The sequence below is a fragment of the Rhipicephalus sanguineus genome, chromosome 5 (genome assembly GCF_013339695.2).
Source record: "Rhipicephalus sanguineus isolate Rsan-2018 chromosome 5, BIME_Rsan_1.4, whole genome shotgun sequence".
Classification (NCBI taxonomy): Eukaryota; Metazoa; Arthropoda; class Arachnida; order Ixodida; family Ixodidae; genus Rhipicephalus; species Rhipicephalus sanguineus.
The window spans coordinates 58,191,347-58,213,668 of record NC_051180.1 but is presented as its reverse complement, the minus strand read 5'-3'; the positions used below and the strand labels follow the sequence as shown (position 1 = coordinate 58,213,668).

Here is a 22,322-nt window from a genome sequence, read left to right as displayed (position 1 = left end):
GCTAGTAACTGATGCGTCTAGCATCACCTTTACCTGGCATTTGCTCTGATGAGCACTTGGAGTGTAAGAGCTTTTTTGTATACAAAGCCGTGGTTAAGTATGATCCAGATGCATTTTCCTTCATTCTATTTATTTTGTATGAGCCGGTCACAGCCTGCTGATCCTGTCTGCAGCGCACGCGAATTACAACTGGTCACTGTGACGTGCAATAAGAACTATTCGATTGCAAGCCTTAATTTGAATCAACGTGTGTCACATTTAAGAGAGTACTGGCGATTCTATTTAGCTGCAGGATCCGTCGTGCCCCCTTCCTGCCATATAGATAGATAAACTTGCCAGCGCGCTGTGTCCAATGTTCAGCGCGCTGAGGACAGGCTTTCTGCAGACTCGTGATCACTGTTGCACGACGTAGCTATGCTTCCTTTTTCAGTCATGTATTGCTTACCACGTCGTCGATTACGGTAATGTTCTCCCTGACTGGTTCGAACTGCGTCCAAGCGTACTGTTTGATGGAGAGCTTGACTGGACCTAGATTGCGTCGCAGGTCGTTGACGATCCAGACTTTGAGCGTGGCCGTCAGATACCTCCACTCAAGGAATCCTGACACCAGCACTGGGCTGAAGAAATTGCGCGCGAAGTAGTGCAGCATCTTCCAACGGCCACCGTACTCTGCAAAAAAAAAAAGAAAGCAACAGGTTTATAATCACGAGAAGACAAAGGCATGAAGGTACAAAGGCATGAACCGTCTGCTGATCCCTGACAAGAAAGGACGCGCGCGACCGATCGGCCGATCGAAGTACGGTGTTCCTGTCAGAGCCACAACACCACCCCCCCCCCCCTCCAGGAATGCCCATTGGCCTATCGCGCGACGGCGAAAGGCCAGCGAGTTTCATCTCCGCTTCATCCGCGATCTTCGCCTGCCCTCGGACGCTTCCACTCGCACATACAGCATACGACGCGCGGGGCGATGTTATTGCACTTGGAATTTATACGGAACGTCACGGTGGTGCCGACGCCGACGCTGAAAATGCGCCTGGAGTGTCCGTATAAATGTCATCGCATTAAGAGAAAAAAAAAAACGCCAAGCCTGCGCGGGACGCGCAGCATAGTCACAGCGAGAGCTGGAAGAACGGCCTTTCTAGAGCTCATTGTAAACTCTCCTGGGGTGAAAATTACAAGTACACCTGAAAAGTACCCACTACGCTATTATTGACCATTCTGGGGAGAATCGATGTACCCGCTACACATCTGTAAGACATTATGTGCACTTTATTGATGATGTGGTTGATGATGACGAAGAATTGTGGCTGAGCCGTTCGTAAGCAGCATAGCCTCCGCTGCTTTCGCGTCACAAAAACCCGAATTAACTTTCTAATGGGTTGGAAGCTTTAAACGACCCATTCGTTACGCAATTCGCATGGTGTGACGCCTGGTTGTTATTTTACTCTTCCACCATGCTATATTACATCTGTTAACGCGATTCCTTGCACGACATGACGCCTGTATAGGATCTTTTTGCGAATTAGTTCTAAGCACCGGCGTGACTCTGTGGTATACAGAATGCTCGACTGCCACGCAAGGGTGCCGCGTTCAAATCCCATCCGATCCTGGATTTTTTTTTTTCTCATTTCGCGCGATAGCCCTTACAGACACCAGCGGCGGTGGCGGTGGCCAACTACGCCACCGAAATCGGGTGTTGTTATCTCATAACAGCTTTCGCTCTAAAAAAACATAACAGCTTTCACTGCTACAACAATAACAAAAGCGACATCTCCAGCACAGCGTTCCGACAGACTGTTCCGCCCTCTGAAGCTACACGACTTACCAATAGAAGACCAGCTAGGACCGGGCCACACGTCGTTCAGGTGCCAGTACATAGCGCCCATAGTATGCCCGTAGTTTTTGTCATCCATGTGAGCCCTGTTCCGGCGAAAGTACTCGGTGGCTATGCGCACCGACTCGGCCTGTTGCAGCTGCAACGCATGCACCAGCAGAACAATCATTAGCGCCGTGAACAGCCAGAATTCAGCACCAAGACACACGCAGGTATGAACAGTGTTGCTGTCATTAGCAGAGCAGGTCTCTTGCCATTCACTGAAGCTACTTACTAATTTACTTAGCTATATACTTGTAATAGATACACACTTTTTTTTATTTATTATTTGTATGCTTCGTGTAGGCCTACTGGCCTTCCAAGTCACACGTAAATCGATCTCTAGCTTCACAATTACGAAGAATGTTGGAGGGTATGAGAGTGAAGCATGAGTTAAGAGAATAGCAGTTAATTTTGCATTTTGAGAAGCTTATCGTGACTTTTAATTAAGCGCTTCCTTGAGCGACCTTGAGCGAGCTGCAAAATTAATTAAATTTGTATTGCTTAGGCGTGCCGTAAGATTAACACACTTTTCTTGTGAAGTGCTAGGTATATTAGAGAAAATCCTGAAAAAAATGAATGATAACTAGGTTGGTAAAATATTGACCTCCTGAGGAGACTGCGGGAGTCATGAAAAACTAAGAACCTGGTCATCTCGGAAGTCACAAGAAAGTGCCGTTTTGCGCAGCTTAGAAAATAAAAATGAGAGAACCTGTGTAAATCTTTCTTTGAAAGTTTGCAGCAATATATTTAGACTGTATCAGCAAGATGGTGAGTTGGGCTGGTTGGGTTACGTTCATCTTTGAAAAAAAATTAGGTTGAAGCGCACTGAAAAAAACGTGGACAGTAGAAGTGTCCTGTCCACTTCTACTGTTCGCGTTTTTTTTTTTCAGTGACTGTTAACCTAATTTTCCAAAGACCGTATCAGTTCCCCAAATTCCATAACTATGTCACAAGGATGGATCCAATATCATATAGCATACTTTAAATAGGTTTAGGCAGAAAGCTGCTAAAGTAACCATGTATTTTCATTATTTTCGCATGTTGTGTGCACAAAAATTATTCTTTCAAGAAGACTTACTATTCCAAGAGTTCATTACGTTCAAGAACACGGGACACAATGCTAAATAATAATAATTGTTGGGGTATCACGTCCCAAAACCACGATATGATTATGAGGGACGCCATATTGGAGGGCTCCGGAAATTTTGACCATCTGTTGTTCTTTATCTCGCACTGACATCGCACAGCACGCGGGCCTCTAGCATTTAGCCTGCACCGAAATGCGGCCGCCGCGGCCGGTATCGAACCCGAGACCTTCGGGTCAGCAGCCGAGCACCGTAACCGCTACACCACCGCAGCGGACCACAATGTTAAATAGTGCGTGTCACAAGGTACAATCTTCGAATACTGCACTATAACGACTGGCTTTATACCGAAGCTTCTAAACGTCGAAGTAACAATCCTTGGCATTCTTTTCTTCGAAACAGCATCACGTAATTGAAAAAGAACGGTCGAGTAGTGCTAAGTGCAACGTTTGATCACGATTTCCTCACCTGCGTTAGGTAGGATATCATATCGTAGCCCTTTTCACCACTTTCCATCTGGAACCGGAAGTGTTTGTGGAAGTTACGTGATGCCTCTTCCGATCCTAGAAAAAAAAAGGAACAACATGTTCTGGGAGTGCCCTTCGATACGGGGCACTGATACAGCATTGACCAGCAAGTGGGGCTCTGCTCTGAGGAGTCCGGACATACAGCCACAACTTTGGGTTGTCCAGAAGGCCCACGATGCGGCGGTATGTCTCGGCCTGACTGTCCCTTCGTGGGGCCTGCGATACTTTGGTGCAGCAGGCAGGGCTTAAACCTTTATTTTCTTTTAAGTAATTTTATTCTGCCCAACACCATTTTCTGTCCCTTCGTGGGAGGGGCCCGCCGTGTGCTAGGGCACACGCCGCCGGACTTTACTAATAAAGTCTTTTCAAACCAAACCGAACTAAACCAAACCATGTGGATGCAACATAATCGTAGGAAGAAACAGCAATTGAGGTCCATGCAAAGTAAAGTTCTTATTTAGAGCTGACAAGATCAAACAAGAGCTAATTGGGGTCTTATTGAAAACAGGTCATGCGATAGTCTAAAAAGCTTAGTTTTTTTTTACATAGTTGCAGCTATGTATAGGTGTGCGCAGCAATTTCTATGTACCTCGATAAAGTATCCATTCCTCAATAATCATCCCCAGGATTTAGGGACATGTACATGTCGCGCCATCTCTCGGCGGCGGCCGGCGCACCGCCGTAACTGAATGGGAAGCACGCGAATAAAAAAATCATATCTCACGAGCGAAATACGATATTAAAAACAACACTCGGTTTCAGATACAAGGGAACCGCTATAACATTTTAGGCGTAATTCTAAAAACGTGCCACAAAGCGCGTATACCTTCCCAGGCCATTTGAACATTTGACCACAGAGCCTATGAGAGCTGCCTCAGTTTGGACCAATTTCGGCCTCTTTCCATTTCGATTGCAAAGCTCAGAGAAGCGGTTTCAAAAACGACTCCCGGTTTTAGATTGACTGAGAAGCGCTCTTTGAACTGATATGCTACTTTATTGTGCAGCTAAAGCCATGTAACTTCTTCGGTCGTTTTTGTCGGCCTTGTTCTCGTTGTTTCCAAAGCCCGCATCTCCTCCTACATTGTATCCGGGTGTGTCCAAACAGCTCGCGGTGCTAGCAAAGTTTTTGAACCCAATGCTCGGCAGCGTGTGCGGGAGAGCGAGACGAAGAGGGTGCTTCAATGCCTCAGTGAGGCTGCCTCACCACTGGTGCGGGCCGCGCGCACGCAACTTTAGCTTCTATATATGGTGGCATCTGGTGCCCCAACTTCCTCAACATCTCGTCTTTTTTTTTTCTGCATACGTCAAATAGGCTACAAGATCACAAGGTTAGCATTGCATGTAGTATTTTAAGAGAGGTCAGGATCGACGGTGTTTGATCGCTGACAAAATAAGGCATTTTATAAGCACTTTGTAGACGTCTCACGACATGAATGTTGATACGTTTGTGCCTTGAAATTACACACTACTTTTGTGAAAATCCGGCTAAAATCCTTATATATGTTGCATGAACCTGACTTCAAGGTAACGCGTAAGATTATTTTATTATCTGCTTCGATTAACCTAATAGCAAGACAAAAGGCTATGTCCGCGACAATGGACGGAGGACTTCGTGAATAAGTGTGTTAAATATATCCTCAGAAAAAGCTCGCTCATTCTTTTTTTCTGTCTTTGGAAATACCGTATCTGCTTATAAGCACAAAACACCTTTGTTTCCTTTGAAAAGTAGTACGCTAGCGAAACCACCTCTGTCATTTGTCTCACGCTGAAATCCGAACGAAGGAAGCAACTATAAAATTTGTCCTCTTTATCACCTTCTGAGAACTTTTAGAAGACTTCTTTTTTACTTCAAGTCGAATTGAGTCGCTGTCGAATTGAACCACTGTATGTGGCTTTAATCGTGACAGTTGTACAAAATAGTCAACACAACAAAAACGTTGACAGGAACATCCAGGATCGAGGTGATAAAGCGTGGTAGAACAAGAAGTATTTCTGAACGATATATCGACGAGAATACCTGTCGTCCTCAAGGCAATAACTCGTCCTCGTCACAGCGATTGCTGCATGGATAAGGACCAGTATCCACTGACTGGAGGTCAAGTGAAATCCGACAACGTTACTTGTTGGAAAACTTCAAATGGGCCCCTAAAGCACTTCGAGCTCAAAGACGAGAGAGTGGACTCTTTCTCGCCTTCCCCACCCTTCCTACGTGCGATATCCCTTCCGCACCACTTATCTATACATAAAGCACGTGGACAACGTCAGCACTAGGTGTTGAGCCTGTCAGGATTTCGCGCTTTTCGGCTACGCGCTGTTATCTCTGCTTGCGCAATCAAAAACGCCCAAAACGAAGTGAAATCGTTTAGTCGCGCACGATCGTCATGTGAGACAAGGCAGATCGGGCGTGCGGTTGCATGGCAAAGCAGGGTAGTAGACAATTCGCGACTGACACGCCTCGTATATTTACCAATTGAGAACTCCTTTTTCTTATGACGTCATGTGAACGTACCAATGGCGTCACGAATTGGGCCGACAAAATGGGGAAACGTCAGTAGAAAATAACGTGCTCGTTTTTTTGTTTTTTAGTATTTTCAGAGGTGGTTTGGGAGCCGTTCAGAGGAGACAAAGTAACGCGCAAACAGTCCTCACCTCCAGTCCTGTGATCTCGATGCTTCAAAAATTTGGACTCTGGCGAAATCGCCTCTGTACTCTCATTACTGTCAACAAACTTTTCCATCAGCTCTCGCGAAGGGTACGACGGGAAACCATACGCCGACACGAAGCGAGCCAAGGGGTAGTTCTGGTAGACCCAGCCGTCGTCGTGATAGTTGAAGTGATGAACTGCGAATAAAATATTTAAGGTTACGTTTATGATACCAGTCAGCCGGTTAATGCCATCTGTTTAGCTTTTCCATCGTGCTGAAAAAATAATTAATTCTTCGTTTATTTAATGTGCGCAGTAACAACCCTAAGTTTTCAGTACTGGCGTACGCCTCAAGTCAAATAATACAATAATAAAGACAGTAAAAAGAAGTACATAAGTGTATAGAAAGGGGGAAAAAGGACAGTGACGATAGACAAACATCAACAAAAGCAGTAATAATAATAATAATAATAATAATAATAATAATAATAATAATAATAATAATAATGCGGCTGGCGTCACAGCCTTTGGAGTTCCCGCACCATCTCATTGCGATGTCAAGAATTTTCATGAGGAGCAGCTGGCAGTATATGCATAAATCAGTCGATCGAACAAGCAACCTTAACGGGCTCACCGTCACCGTAGCGCCTGGTGTTTGGGTTCGTGGCAATGGCTTCTTCGTTGAAGCTAGCGTTGCCGTTTGTTGGGCTGGACAGGATGTAAGGTCGTGAGCCGTCCTCTTGCTCCACTATCTTCTGTATAGTGTCGACGAAGAGTAGGCGGTAGTCGAGCCTGTGTCGCATATCGCGAAGAAGCATCTCCGGCCTGCGAAAACGCCGTCACAACAAGGCCTTGTAACATATGTACAGTGGTCTAGCCTGCAAATTGTTCTATACCCCGGCATGCTCGCAATAGTAATAATATGCTTCAACCTCAGCAACACGGTTAAGGTACAATAACGAGGATACAACAACACCGCGAGCTCAGAACAGTAAAGATGTGCATGGATCTCAGCAATACAGTGAAGGTATAATGACGAGGATGTACGTCGCTTGCTTGCACGTCGTTTGGGTCTGCATGTCGTCACGTTGTTTATAGACATGCTATTATAGCGTGTAAATGTGGGCCCGTTGCCTGGTTACGTTGACGTGGTATCGTTTATTCAAGTACAAACTAAAAGAAACACACACACATACTGAGACGTATCGCGTCAACTTCGAGATGGTTGCGGTGAACCGTTCACGTGACTTCATCGCCTAACTCCACAGCTTACCGACAGATGTCTCTGAGCTCAGTCTTAGATGCAACAGCCTGTTTGTCGGTTATAGACTATTGTGCTTGCAATGGGAACCTTGCATGCGCCAACAGCCCAAGTCACATAAAGTAAAGAATAGTGGCTTCATTGATCACCATGAAGTGCGTGGACGAAGCCCAACCTGTTCGCAGCGCGCAGCATCGACATTTGTTGAAATACAATCAAACAACACAAAAATTATCAGTGCCTTATGTAATGGGTGTCGTTATGAATGCCGAGAAGTGGAGAAGAGGCTGCACGTTACCCCCGAGACTGGACCGCCACATGACAACATTGTGATAACGCCTTTCAGTCATGCTGACCCAGCTCTACACGTGACTATATCGCGAGTGATGGTTTTTACGAGCTGTAATCGCTCGATACGCAGATAACCTCTGTTTTGGTACTTGGAGATGAAGTACTTATAACGCCGATTTCTCACGGGAAGAATGAGCCCAATAAGCGAGTGCACAAATTCACGTTACACCTACAAAATCGGTTCTAATCAGCCGCCTTCCTTAAAGGGACCGACGACGAATTTTTCTCGACCCATTTTCTTGCGGCGCGCCAGAAAGCTCGCCCTCCGCAGTGTTTGTAGCTGCAGTATATAGTTAATCCCAAAAGAACGTAGTTATTTTACAAGCACTATTTTTTTATCTGAAAGGCTCTAAACAAGGACGTATCTTTCCTCCAGCAACGCTGAGAATTGATAGCAATGCCGCCAGCCCTTCTCGCGATTCGTGAAAGCTATCGTTGTTTTGCTTTCGCAGGAGTTCCTGTAACTATGCTTAACCTTTATTTATAGCTTTTCAGCTATCTTTGAAAATAACAAGCTGCTACAATGAGATGATGTGGCATTATACGCCTTCTCTGTATCTGTACCGCGTTGTGTGCGCATGCGTCCAAGATTGCCTGCGCCTGTGTCATGGGTGGCTTGTCCCGGCGTCGTTAATCTCTCAATGCACGAGCCAAGCCAAGTCATCGAAAACGTCACTACGCGTGTGCGAGGCCGCGCCGAGCAGCAGCGCGCGTCATTTCTGAGACCAAGTGTAGGTAGCAAAACTATGTCGCTATAAAATCTTAGCGACCTGGAAACTGCGTGCACGGTTGCGTGAGCACGCTGAAAAGTTGCTCAAGACGCGCTGACGAGCATGGGATTATTACGTCACGCGAAGGCAGCGCCACTTTAATGCATACTACTTACGCAGGTCTATATGTACATTTTATGGAGTAATACTTATTATTATAAAGAAACTAACAATATTTCAATACTACAAAAAAAAACGTCGACCGCGTACAGCAATCAACGGTCGCGTGGCCGGGTTCCTCGGATCGTTCATGTTTTTGCCGCCAGAGGCACCACAGGTTATTTTTCGCGACTTTCAATTAAGACATAATATTATAAATCCATCTCACGAAAAAAACAGGGTAGGTTTGAGTCAATGCGAGGGACAATCTTTCCATCAATGGAGTCCTCTCATTTCATGTTCTGGGCATTTGTCGGCCGCTTTAAAACGCGTGTACCGGGAGGTTTTTACGCGATGTGTAGTACGCTTCAAATATTTTCTTCAAATATTTTATTCTCTTGACCAAGGCTGGTATGAAGTTGTATGGAGTGACCTGTGCTATTCACGATCCAGTGGCTTTTTTTCGAAATTGATCTGATTAAAAGCTAAATTGAATAAACTTCGCTTGCTTTACTTGTTACTTCTTCGTAGAAGTGTCTGCGGTAAACAGCCAAACCCGCATTGATAAATGTGGTTTTGCACTTGGATTTTTGTCTCTAGATACGCTGGAGCAAGTGCCATTCGATCGTGCTGTTGGACATATTGATTATGCTACAATGACACACGCTTTCTGCGAACTAAAATTATTGTGTAGATTAGGCCCTTCGTCCCTTCTCTTGCTGCTCCTCGTGGAAGCGGTTACACTACGTACCACCACTTCAAAGCGATTCCTTGCTCAATCTCGTAGTTACCGGCCCACAGGACAATGGATGGATGCCGCTGCAAGCGACGAACCTGCGAAGTGCAATTCTTGGTTAACCGTCGTGAACTCTTTTCGGGTGGTGTAACAGGAAAAACTTTCATGCACTCTTCTGCAAACTGAGGGTATCCATGCTGTTTATTAATTTACCAAGAAAAGCAGGCTCTTGGGCAAGAACTTTTGGTATAGAAAAATAAAGGTGCGATAGACTGCAGTGTCGCTTACGTCGCGATCCCATTCCAATGCTTTTCATTGGTAGCGTGCGCTGTTTTTCCCCTATGACGAACAGCCTCGATATGTGTTCCTCGAGCTCGAGATGTATTATTATTATACAGAAAATACCTGTCTTGTCGTCAAGTCTTCTTTACCGCTAAACCGTGTCCCATTCCTTCTACGATGACTTTCTTTTCATTCTACTTTGATTCAAATGTTCTAAGAAAAAAAAAAGACAACCAGTTTTGTAAGCGGATTACTCTATCTCTATAGTTAACGGAAGCTGAGCTTATGTAAAATACGCTTCGCGTCTACAGCAGAACATGCTTGCATTGTTTTCCCTGTTCAACGCGCCAATGTATATATTTATACAGCGAAGTTGCAACGTCATCGTCGCTCACCTGCTGCTGAACTTCAACGCTGACGTCAGCAAGGAACTTGTTGTGCGCCGGATAAAGGCTGGTGGCGAACATCATCTCCTGCCACACCATGATGCCCATCTCGTCCGCCAGGTCGTAGAATTCGTCGGATTCGTAGTAACCACCTCCCCACACGCGAAGCATATTCATGTGCACCATCTGGAAATGCGGAGAGGGAGGGAGACGAGCCGCTTAAGTCATTCCAAAGTAGACATTCCGATGTATAGACGACATCCGAAAGCAAGACAGGCTAGCCGAATACTTGAAACGCGGAACATCTAGACTGAAGGTATTTTTTGTTATTATTTCTAGTTGTAATGTTCCAGAGAAGAGCTTCCATAACGCATGCACGCTGTGTGCCAAGTTGTCAACTTGAACAATTATTACTTCATGTCGAAATTAACAAGAAAACTGCAGTAGGTGCCTGGCGCTAACATAGGTAAGTAGCTATGTTAGCGCCAGGCATCTACTGCAACTTTACAGTACAGTACTGTGTTACGAAGGCCCAAATGTAATGCGTGATTTACTCCTTCGATAAGAGGTGGTTCCTTCTACACGAAGCAAATTTTTGGTCATTTCTATCAGGACAGAACAGACCCTAAATGAACTGGCCACTTATAGGAGATCAAAATTTTGTTAATTTGTTCTCACTTCTCTTATATCGCAATAAAATAGTCTTCCAGGGCATAGTATTGAAACCAGCAATGTAACGTTTGTTAACTCCTGAAGAAACAAAAGAAACTGCTTTGAAAAAGAAAAACCTTCTTCATGCGGAATATTTGACTCAGAATGTAGCCTTGGAATGCCAGAAGGTGGAAAGTTATTTCATTTAAGTTTTCTCATCAACGCTGTGCTCTTTGTTATTGCATCACTCCTTATTCCGATCATCATCGACAGTGTTGAGGCATTCATTCCAGTCACTGGTAGCAGGCATGCAGTAATGGTAAAAAACCAACAATACACCGACACCACAGAAGTCAAGTCTTCTGTTAAAATCTATGTACTAAACGACACAAGTCATACACTTAAAACGGACGGTGGATTGATGTTCAGCAAGGAGTTATTACCTTCGCCGACTGCAGAAGACTATGGAGGTATTCCTGCGTCACCCTTTCTGGGAAGCTGTCCGCGGGAATCCAAGTGCTGCCTTTGGCGAAGATAGGCACGCCGTTCACCTCGATGTAGAACTCCGCTCCGTTCTTCTCTGCAGCGGCGGAAGGCGTTTACAAGAGACGTATGGGTGAAAGCGCAGAGTCGACACAATGTGAGAATGAGCAAAAATCCAAGACAGTTCACACAGCGCCTTTCGGCAAAAGTATTGCAAAAAGAAAATAGAGAACCTAGACCAAGTACTTCAACGACAGTACATCTTATGGGACACATACCGCCACATAACACATAAAGGGATGCCATTATTTCGCACGCAACTTTTATGTTCGCATATAATTACCTAAAATCAATTAAAAGAGAGTTCAACGAAAATATAGAAATTTTATATTTCACGGTAGCAAAGCGGAGACGTGCGCACTTGATCGACATTTTTGCCCACGTCCATATCATATTCTCACGTGGTTGTGACGCTGAAGAAGGCAGCAGTCGGTGCTTTCAGGACGAAACTCTTCATTTGGGCGAACTTGTGCCCCGAAAATGAAAAGTCATGGTGCAATCAACACACGCTGTACACTGCTAGCGGCGAATAGGGCGTCGGCCGTCGGTGATATGATCATCGGCGGAACGCATCGTCTTTTATACATCAGGCATCGAACCTTCCAGCGTCATCGGTGGTGCTCGCGTAAGTTCTCGAATAAACCTGACTATTCGCGTCCTGCGGTAATCTCAACAGAATGATCTCAAGCAATCGCGAAGCTTCTCAAACACTGCGGCGCGGTCTGCGCCGAGCGTAGCTAACAGTCTTTGCTGGGGAAATCCGAATACATCAAAATAAAACACGCGTGGCAATATGGTGGCGACTTCGTGCGCGGACGTTGTTCATACCGTGCGCTGGTGATAGAAGGCCCACTTTGGCTTCCGGTACTCGTTAATAAATTGGACCACACTGCAACATACTGGACTCGTTAGTCTCACCATGTTTGTAGAAATGTTCTATAGACAGCAGTAGGATCCTGTATCATTACCCTGCCGTCAGTGAACCAGACCATTAACAACAATGATAGTGCAGTAATGTTCGCTAAGTATCCTGTCTAAACATTCAGCAAAAATTCTGAAACTAAAGATGTTCTAAGAGAGGTAGGAACATCATGCGGCGAACAGTACTCACTTTTACCGAGAAGGTCCTCCACAAGTCTCACCGTTCTGAAACCGAACCTGGCGGTTTTCGTGTGTGTTTCGCCGTTGACGGCGATAACCGCTTCGAGAGTGTAGAGACTGGGCTCTCCGTAGCCGTTAGGCCACCATCTCTTTACATTCAAAGACTGGAAGAGAAGCGAAGTCACAGTCACTGCAGTGCATTATATTAGCGTATGAAGAGTTTGGCATAGCAGTACAGAGCGTCGGCTAATATAAACTTACTTCATGTTATTATACTTGATGGTGAATAACGCAGTGCTGCGGATGCAGTTAGTATGTTTCCTATTGAAATTACTAAAACGAACACTACGTTAATTAGGCAAGAAAAAGACACTTAGGCAGAAAAAGTCTTAGGGCTGCAGCGCTTGGCGCTAATATTTTGCTGGTATACAATAGAACGCGGCGGCTTTTTCATTAACGCCTGAACATTCAAATAGCACTTCATGAAGTGCACAGCCTGACGATTACGAATTCCCCTTGATGACTCCAGAATCTCACTCAAACCCCATGCTTGTCACTCGAACACTACTTCCACATGTGAAATGAGTGAAGGTAGTTCGTCTGTCCGCTTTACCCCACTTCTCATCGCCGAATCGTTAGCAGCTATTTGTCGGTAGGTTTGGTTACCAACTGGCCTGCATGACACCCTTCTACAGACATTTATTTTTTTCTTGCCTTTTACTACGAAAACAGCAGCGCGCGTTACATTTCAGTTAAAGAGAAAACAGCTTTCTAGAGGCCAGAGAGAACGCTCTGTTCTGGACACTGCAAACTGTTTATAGCAAAGCGCATCGGTGGAGTATACCTGGAACATAATTTGCAGGTACCCCAGCATTCGCGCTTTAACAGGACCACGAGCTAGCACTGTAAGTTAGCACGCGATCATCTCTAAACATATTGACCGAATTCAATGCTACTTGGCTTCGTTGATGTGCGAAGGCTGACAAATTCACCCCTACGCATGGACGTCCGCACGGGGGGGGGGGGGGTGAGAGGGAGGCATAGTGGAGGCGCCCTTTCCACCTAATCATGGGGAGGGGGGCGCCATTTTTGCTCCATATCTTTGTTCAGTCGGAACTTTCACGCCATTTTTAATGCGCGGAGTAAGAGCAAAGCATGCTTTTTGGCGATAATGGCGACCGCGAACCCCTGACCTTGCATTGAAAGAACCGCTTACTTCCCGCCTTAAGCACCGGAAAGCTGGGGACCAATGAAAGGCCGTTGTGAGAGGCACGTCATCGCTTCATTTTCATTTTTGCATTCATGACGAAGCTTGCTTCCTTTCGGACTCGACCAACGGACACACGGGGGGGAGAGGGCGGGGGGGGGGGGGTTGTGGTTATACTTGGCCTCCCAACGGAGCACCCTGCCCACGCCTATGCCCCTACGTGACCAAGCTAGCGAGAATAAAAGAGGAGTAAATAGCCAAACAACTGCTTGCACTCATGTGAGTATAACGTGCAACATACCAGAGGAACATTGAGGTCAAATGAAAGCTTTCTTTCGGTGTTCGCTGTGATTTCGAGATGAACGTCGTTGTAGCCGCCCAACTTGTGTCCGTCCAGAGTGAAGAGGAGCGTACCGTTCCTCGCCTCGTCGGAGGCCATCTCGGCGTAGATGGTGACGCTGAGAGACCACTGCTCGGTCCCGTTCTCTAACACTGCAGGAAAAAATGTAATAACGCAATAATTCTCGGGGTTTTACGTGTCAAAACCACGATATGATTATGTAAGCCTCTTTGTAAGCCTCCAGGTACTTAGCTACGGAGCAGACACCTGGAGGCTTACAAAGAGGGTTTAACTTCAATTGCGGACGACGCAGTGAGCAATGGAAAGGCAAATGATAGGTGTAACCTTAAGGGACAAGAAGAGAGTATAGTGGTTCAGAGAACAAACGGGTGTTAAGTACATTTTATCCTAAATCAAGAAGAAAAATGGGCAGGACATGTAGCACATAAGCAAGACAACCGCTGGTCATTACGGGTAACTGACTGGATTCCAGGGCAAACACGCGAGGGGTAGAAAGAAAGTTAGGTGGGCAGATGAGATTAAGAAGTTTGCGGGTATAACGTGACCGCAGCAAGCACAGGACCGGGTTGATTGGTGGACCGTGGAAGAGGCCTTTGCCCTGCAGTGGGCGCAGTCAGGCTGATGATGATGAGACACGCCGTAGAGTAGGGCTCCGGAAATTTCGATCACCTGGGATTCTTTAACGTGCACTTAAATGTAAACCCACGGGCATCTAGCATTTTGTCTCCACCAAAATTCGGCCACCGTGGGCTTAGATTTAGATTAGATCCCGCGACCTTCGGGTCAGAAGTCAAGCACCATTACCACAAGACCACCACGGCGGGTACTGCAGAAAAAGTGATATTGCTGCTAGAAGCTCATGAGAGTATGCAAAATGCGCTGTTACGCAATGAACAGTGTTACCTTTGCTGAAAATGTTGTTACGTCAGTAACGTTGGCATATGCTGATTTTTATTCGATTAGTTAGTTAGTTAGTTAGTTAGTTAGTTAGTTAGTTAGTTAGTTAGTTAGTTAGTTAGTTCGTTAGTTAGTTAGTTAGTTAGTTAGTTAGTTAGTTAGTTAGTTAGTTAGTTAGTTAGTTAGTTAGTTAGTTAGTTAGTTAGTTAGTTAGTTAGTTAGTTAGTTAGTTAGTTAGTTAGTTAGTTAGTTAGTTAGTTAGTTAGTTAGTTAGTTAGTTAGTTCCTCTTACGGAGCCAACTGTGTCATAATGCTCTGATACCTAAATCCGCCATCGAAACATTGACGATTGCGCTAACGTAAAGTCTGATCAAGTAATATTTAAGGAACGATCACATATGGCTGTGCACAGTCGGCGTTATTGCCCTGCGATACGCAAGTAACGCATTCTTTTTGTGTTCTGTGTAGTCATTTAAAATGTTGGTGCGCTGCCACGCCATCGGCACACTCACCTTCCACTGTGGGGACAACTGTCATGTCACGGATGAGCACTTCATTGTAAGGTTCGAGGTTGATCGGTTTCCTGTGTAGAACAAAACGACGTACAATTAACAAATTTGCCAGCCAATTGTATCCAACGACAATGTCGAAATTTTGAAATTTGGTCGCAGCTTGCTAGCAAGGCTCGTGTACGAGCTTGCATAAAAAGTAACACAAACAAAGAAAAGTAGGCGGAACACGGCTCTACACCATCAAGAAAGGAACTGTAAACACCCTCCGTTCGTCTTAACGAGTCTCATCTATATTGCAGAACGTTTACATATCTCACCAGTAAAAAAAGGCAAACCGACTGGTCATTAGCGTGTATTGAAGCGGCGTGCTCCGCAGTAGAGCAGGACAACAATCTCAGCGCATGGGCAAGTGTTTGCATTCTGCCTTCAAGTAATGAGAGCTCCACGAGGAGTTATCTGAGCACGAACTCACGAATATTTAGTTCAATTCAGTTTATTTTCGTGATTAAAACAAAACTTGATTGCCGAGGAGCCCGTGGTAAAAGCTGAGAGTTCGTAAGATCAATCTGCCATTGGCTGGTTGTGTTCGCTAATGATATGTCGAACATCTGGGATTGGCAGTAATTTTTTCCTAGGAACACGTCTAGCGTAAGATGCTTTTGTGAATACGAAGCCTGATTTACGTCGTCCTGCTAAGCCCTAGAGCCTATTGCCGCTAGAGTTAGAAGTCAGAGCATACACAAAGAAACGCGTGAGGCTAATGAAGCCGGTCTATGCATAGCCCACAGAAAGGGTCAAAAACACCTTTCTTGGTGAGAGCTATTTGTTTTTTAACCGCATAGTACAACAATGGCTATAAATGTCTCAAGGTGTCGCTTGTCAACGAGGCGGAAGCGTATACTATTTTATTGCACCGAAGTAAGCGCGCCTACGCTCCTCGATTAAGTGGTCTCTGCAATCAGGGTCAAACGCCGTGATCTTTTTTTTATCCTGTCATGCGGAGCGCAGCTGACGTATATTGAACGGAGCCATCTCATAACGGAAAGCTACGCGTCATTGAGCTCTTTGTATAACAGCGACCGCGCTCGTCGCGATAAATCTACCGTGACGCCCGTAAAAAGGCGTGACGCGTTCGCTCCTTGCAATTCCCTGCCTGAGATATCGCACCTCGCCCTTTTAGTATGACGTCAGCGTTTGATGCAAAGAATAATAAAGACCAAGGTCCATGTTGACGAAAAGCTCTTACGCCTAGTAAACATTTTCAGAACAAAAGTCTCCGACAGCGAATTTATTATTAGCAAAGGCTGCCGACCAATCCGAAAAAAGCTCTTACGAACAAGAAAACCTTGTGAACCTAGTCGTAAACTATTTTACTTGATGTACAGGTATCCGACTCACAAATCTTGCGGGTGATTCTGTTACGAGTCTTAATAATAATTGTTGGGGTTTAACGTCCCAAAATCACGATATGATCGTGAGGGACGTTGTAGTGGAGGGCTCCGGAAACTTCGACCACCTGGGGTTTTTTAACGTGCACCTAAATCTAAGTACACGAGTCTCAAGCGTTTTCGCCTCCATTTAAAATGCGGCCGCCGTGGCCGGGATTCGATCCCGTGACCTTCGGGGCGAAAATAACAGGGGAAGAATTCTTACGAGACGCAGGGAAGATTAGATGTTAGTGCGGAAGTAAATCCTTAACACGTGACTCAAGTGACTAAGCAAGTTTGAGTTCAAGTTCAAAATTGTGTCCACGTGCAAACAATCGCGCTTTCACCGCTTCTTCCAGAAGTGATAAGTAGGCGAATAATGCACACCCCACCAGAGCATGAAAAAGCGTAAAGCCTGTCGATGAACCTTCATAGCAACGCCGTATAAAGAACCTATATTTTGGATGCACTCGTATGACGTAATGTTATCGTTAGATACCGACTTAGAATATTCTGTCAGTGCACACATGCCCTTACCAGATACCCTGCGACGGAAAGGCTGGTCCCACCTCCGAGCCGAATCCACTCTGGACGCGCCTGATGTGGTTGCCGTGGCAGTAGCCCTTGTGGTGCGAGGGCGGGCACAGTGGATACACAGGGTAGAAGCTAGCCTGAAGCTGGTGCTGGCGCAACGCATAGTTCACTGCGGACTCACACTGCACCGTTATCTTGTTTTCTTTCTCCTGCACGCACGCAATTGACACGCGGTAAGGCGATTGGCATACTGTCAGAAGTTGTAAGCACTAAAGATGCCAGTTTGACAGAACCACACCGAGCGATCAAAGGCGAGGAGCAAAGGTGACCAAGGTAAGTGCGAACTGCGCTTGCACTTACTTGTTCAGGTCCTCTTGAGAAGGTTACGGAGCTAAGCTATCGATTCAGTTACTTGATCAATGTATTAGTTCGTGCTAGCTCCCTCTCGTCAACGCTGAGAGCATGCATGTAATCTGTTGCAGCTTCCTAACATTTAAAACTTGCTCTCGTCCATACCCCATCGAGTTCTCGTTTGCCGTCTATACTACCTCTGTAAAACTGAGGTTTATGGCAACCTCGAATACCGCGGTCCCGTTTCTTTCATTAGACGGCTAGCGTCTGCGCGCGTTACCTGCCCTTAACTCCTCACTCATTTTCTGAAGCGATGTCACGGCTGTCGCTCGAGCACGAACTTCTTGATAAGAATATGATATGGCCGTCATGTACGCAGAGTTGTTCGTTATCCTTAGAGTGCAGATTATGCACTGTTTCCTAGAGTTCTCGCTCTGTCAACGACATTAGTTCAACGTGTAAGATTCACATCGATTGCTACAATTCAACGGTGTGGGTTAAAAGATACGCACTCTTCGAAAGCGCTACGCACCTTTAGCACGTGCTTGGCGTCGGCCATATGTCTCACGAACATGTTGGTGGAGGAGATGAGAAGGGCGCCGTTCACTCTGACCTCACAGACCGTGTCCAGCCCATGCGCCACTAGGTTGATCCTCTTGCACTTAAGCGCGCCAGATGAGACTGCATTCCAGTTCAGAAAAGCTTTCGCTATACCGGATGTTCAAAGTTAATCTTTATGGTTCTGTTAAAATTCAGCATTGGGAATAACTTAAAAACCACCTTTGCAGATTAGTTATGTATTCAGGGGGACACAAAGTGAGACAATAATTATCGCTGCCCGACGCCCAATTAACTGAGATTGAATAATGAACTTTTTATTGAGTGTAGCATGCGGGCACGTTTGTATTGAAAATTTGGAGGCAGTCGCGTTTTTACGCAGATCCACCTGGAAGAATTCTTCTAGCATGTCTGTGCCCCGAGATACCCCGCTGCAAAGTTTAATTGCGGTTTGCATGATTAGCGATGCAAGACAGTGAGCACTGGCGCAAAGCTCTTCCCCGATGTGCCGCGGTAGTTGCGTGCGTCGTTTAATCTGACAACGGATCGAAGGCATAGGCGAAGATGAGAACGATTACCCTTTTGCCACCGGCTGGCGGTAGCAAGCGATGACTGCTCGTCACATCGGGGAGGAGCTTTGCGCCAGTGCTCACTGTCTTGCATTCGTAATCGTGCAAACCGCAATTAAACTTCGCAGCGGGATACCTCGGGGCACAGACATGCGAGAAGAACTCTTCCAGGTGGATCTGTGTAAACACGCGCCTGCCTCCAACGTTTCAATACAAACATTCCCGCATACTGAACTCGTTAAAAGTTCATTATCCAATCTCAGTTAATTAGGCGTCTCACAGCGATAATTATCGTCTCATTTAGTGTTCCCCTGGATACATAACTCATCTGCAAAGCTGGTTTTCAGGTTCTTCCCAATGCTGAATTTTAACAAAACCATAAAGTTTAACCTTGAACACCCGGTATGCGTATATTAAACAATAAGTGTCTTAAGCACGCCATAATCGTAGAATGTGATAAAATTCTGGAAATGTATTATTTATCGCACGTAAATATCGCAGTCGACAGCCTGTGTTGTACAGCAGCAGGAACTTCTTTTCTTATGCGGGGATTATGCAGCAACACCTGTGCGCTACAAGAACATAACAATAAGAAGCATCAAGTACATACATGCAACGTTATGTTATGCGGGTAATCTAGTAATAAAATTACCCATTTTGTTGTCATTTTAGGGATAAAATGCATTTCAGCCAGTCTATCCTGATACTAACCCTATGCAATATAAGCAACTACGACTGCCACTCCAACAAATACTTCAAAATATTATCTTACAATAGCGTGTCGCTATTCCTACTGTTACAAGCCACGACTGCACGCACGACGCGAAGTAGGCAGATTCTACTGACCGTCAAACGTCCTGTAGAAGGTCCAGTTGTCCATGGCCACCCAAGCATAGTCCACGTCGTTGAAATCGTTGTACGGATGCCGGATGACATTGTTACTATGAAGAATCGTGTAGATTCCACCAGGAATGTCACCGGGCACGGAGATTGCTGCAAGAAATGTCGTACGATCATGTCATTCCTGGCAACCCCTTTCTAAGTCAGGTAATGCTTACGTTACGTACGCCCAAAAGCGTGGATGGGCTGGTTGTTATAATTGCGGCGTACCAGTTAGATCGACTGGTTTGAAACAGTAAGTCCATTGCGTCACCACTAATTGGGCAGCGTGATCATAGGCGTGCGTAAGGTTCTACATTAGGGGGCGGGGGGGGGGGGGGCGTACACCTACGAGTGTATGCACAGGGAGCACAGACGCTACCCGCTTAACTCATCATTATCTCGTCCTGCTTCAAACTGGGTTTGAAACAATGCACGATAGGAAGGGCAATGAACAGCAAGGCCCCTTTTCCTAGCTCATAGGATTTGCATTGAAAGAGCGCTAATGCGGGTGAAGTCACCGCCCCAGAATTCCTTCACCTACTATTTGTGATGCAACTGAACATTTTGGACATTTTGACAGAGTTGCCTCTCTGGTTGGGTTTCGAAAGTCAGCCATTTTGAAAGTCTTAAATATAAAGATGCGCCTCCTTGAAGCCGGAAAGTTGCATGCGACCAGCTTGTGGAAGTTCTTGTGGATGCTCAAGACCAAATATAAGAAATAACACACAGAAATGTTAAAGAGGTTGAGGTTTGAATTAAGTTCATGAAAAGTAGAAACGTTGTCCCTTAGTTTGCTCTGACGACTATCAACATCTTGCTGCGGAGAAAATATGAAGTATCGGTCTACCATGGCATCATACGATCCTTTCAGGCAGATCGTGTGACTGAGATGGAGACATCTTTACCATATCTAAGACGTGAAGCAAGGAGCTTTTCTCTCGTTTACGTAAATGAGACAAGAAAACGTTAAATTGGTTCCTTCTGCATGCAAGCGTGGCACAGGTGCCACGCCACGCCACGCCCCGGTGTACGACTCCATGCGGCATTTGCATGCTTGCCTTCTTCGGGTTTGCATTCCCTAGGCGGAAAATTGGCCAGAAAATGGAGAATTGACGGCAAGGCTAAATGAGCGAAGTAATGCTCTCGCATTCAAAAGATCAAGGTGAAAATGCTATTCGCGACCCCCTTCACTTTACGCCACGAGCCACGAAAACCAGGACGAAAAGCAAGTCCTTGCGGAGGCCACCAATCCACCTTTTTCACTACTGCACGGCACATGCGTCGTTCCCCTAGCGGAAAGTCGCGAAACTCCTCTTGATCACGGAGACTTTCGTTTTGGCGATACCGGTGGCCCCGGTATCACCAGAAACAAAACGGCAGGTCAGGAAAGTGAAAAAAGCGGATTGTGAGCAAGGACGAATGCGCAGTGCTTACAGATATTTCCGGTGTAGGAGCACTCCGTATAGCCTTTTTTTTTAGGTATTCGGCACAGATCCCACTGGCCGCAGTTCTCGTATACTCACATTGGTTGGCATTGGTGACCATCCAGCGACCATCCAGGGATAGTTCACGGTTCTTGGACCCCCTCATGATGTTGAGCGTCAACGCGGCTAGCACCGCCACGACACACAACAGAACGTGTAGTGTCCTTGTCCCGGCAAAACCGATGGCGTTCGTGATCATCGTTGGAAGGCTAGCGCAGACTCGGTTTGCACAGAACCTTGACTTCGGGTCGCCGAATTTGCCGAACGACGGCGATAGTCCTTCGAGCACTCGTCCTGGTCCAGACACGTTCGCCTGCGTTCCACGCTCCCTGCACTGCCGATGGCGATGGGCGCTCAATATATGACATTACTTTTCTTCTTCTTTGCCCACGAAGGCTGTTAATGACCGGACGACAACGTGCACTACGATAATATGTAGTTATTTTGCTTTGCAGGACGTTTCTCTTTTTTTCTTTTTCCTCAGATCTAAAGCAAGTGAAAGCCTAGGTCATGCATTTGAAGAACGCTTCCCGAGCATTGTAGTTCAGACGTGTCAGTTGGGAAAAGCACACCTAGTAGAACGGGGTATCGCGGGGCGCAACGAAAAGAGGAAGAGAAAGAAGTTACCTCAAAAATCTTCACGAGTCTTGGCCAACTCCCTGTAGTGGGTATGAGCCACTCGCGCTTGAAGAACGAAACAAATAAATATAACTAGTCGAAGTAACGACATATAATAATTGTGCCGAACCACACGAGAACGGTGTGGTGCAGTAGCGGTGAAGGAGGAAGACGAAGTGCCTGGAAAACATGGAGCTTCGAACACCCGCCATGTCTCCTGCGTTACATATTCCTGTCGCTCTTTACTTGAGTACGTCAGCTTAAATTTTGTTGCTAGAACAACTCAGTTTATGTATTATTGCTATAAGCAGCAAAGCTGTTCCAGCTGTCGGTAACATGTGATCCCCCGTAAAATATTATCATCATCATGAACCGGCACGCGCTCTCTCCTTTCTTTTTGCAGTGAAGTTGTCTAAGCTATCGGTAACTTGCGCTCCGTCGTGCAAAACTTCTCAGGTGGGTATGCGCCAAAGGATATGGGCAAGCCCCACTACCGTGTACAGCAGGTGCGAGTGTCAAACAAAAACGAACACGTGAGAAAGGAAGAGAGAGAGAAAGAAAGAGATAGAAAGAAAGAGGAAGCGAAAAGTAGTGAGAGAGAGAAGGAAAA

At 45.8% G+C, this 22,322-nt stretch overlaps 1 protein-coding gene across 1 annotated transcript; it reads right to left on the bottom strand.

The window, feature by feature from the left end:
- Positions 1-430: 430 nt before the first annotated feature.
- On the bottom strand, positions 431-21,200 carry LOC119392850 (beta-mannosidase-like). The gene is made up of 15 exons (XM_037659792.2): positions 21,134-21,200; positions 19,575-19,721; positions 18,134-18,282; positions 17,254-17,459; positions 15,290-15,360; positions 13,821-14,011; positions 12,323-12,476; positions 11,112-11,248; positions 10,027-10,203; positions 9,365-9,447; positions 6,767-6,957; positions 6,138-6,329; positions 3,430-3,524; positions 1,826-1,973; positions 431-669 (listed from the first exon to the last, which is right to left on the bottom strand). Exons 1-15 carry the CDS (start codon positions 21,198-21,200, stop codon positions 431-433), a joined length of 2,247 nt encoding a protein of 748 aa, XP_037515720.2.
- Between the last annotated feature and the right edge of the window lie 1,122 nt (positions 21,201-22,322).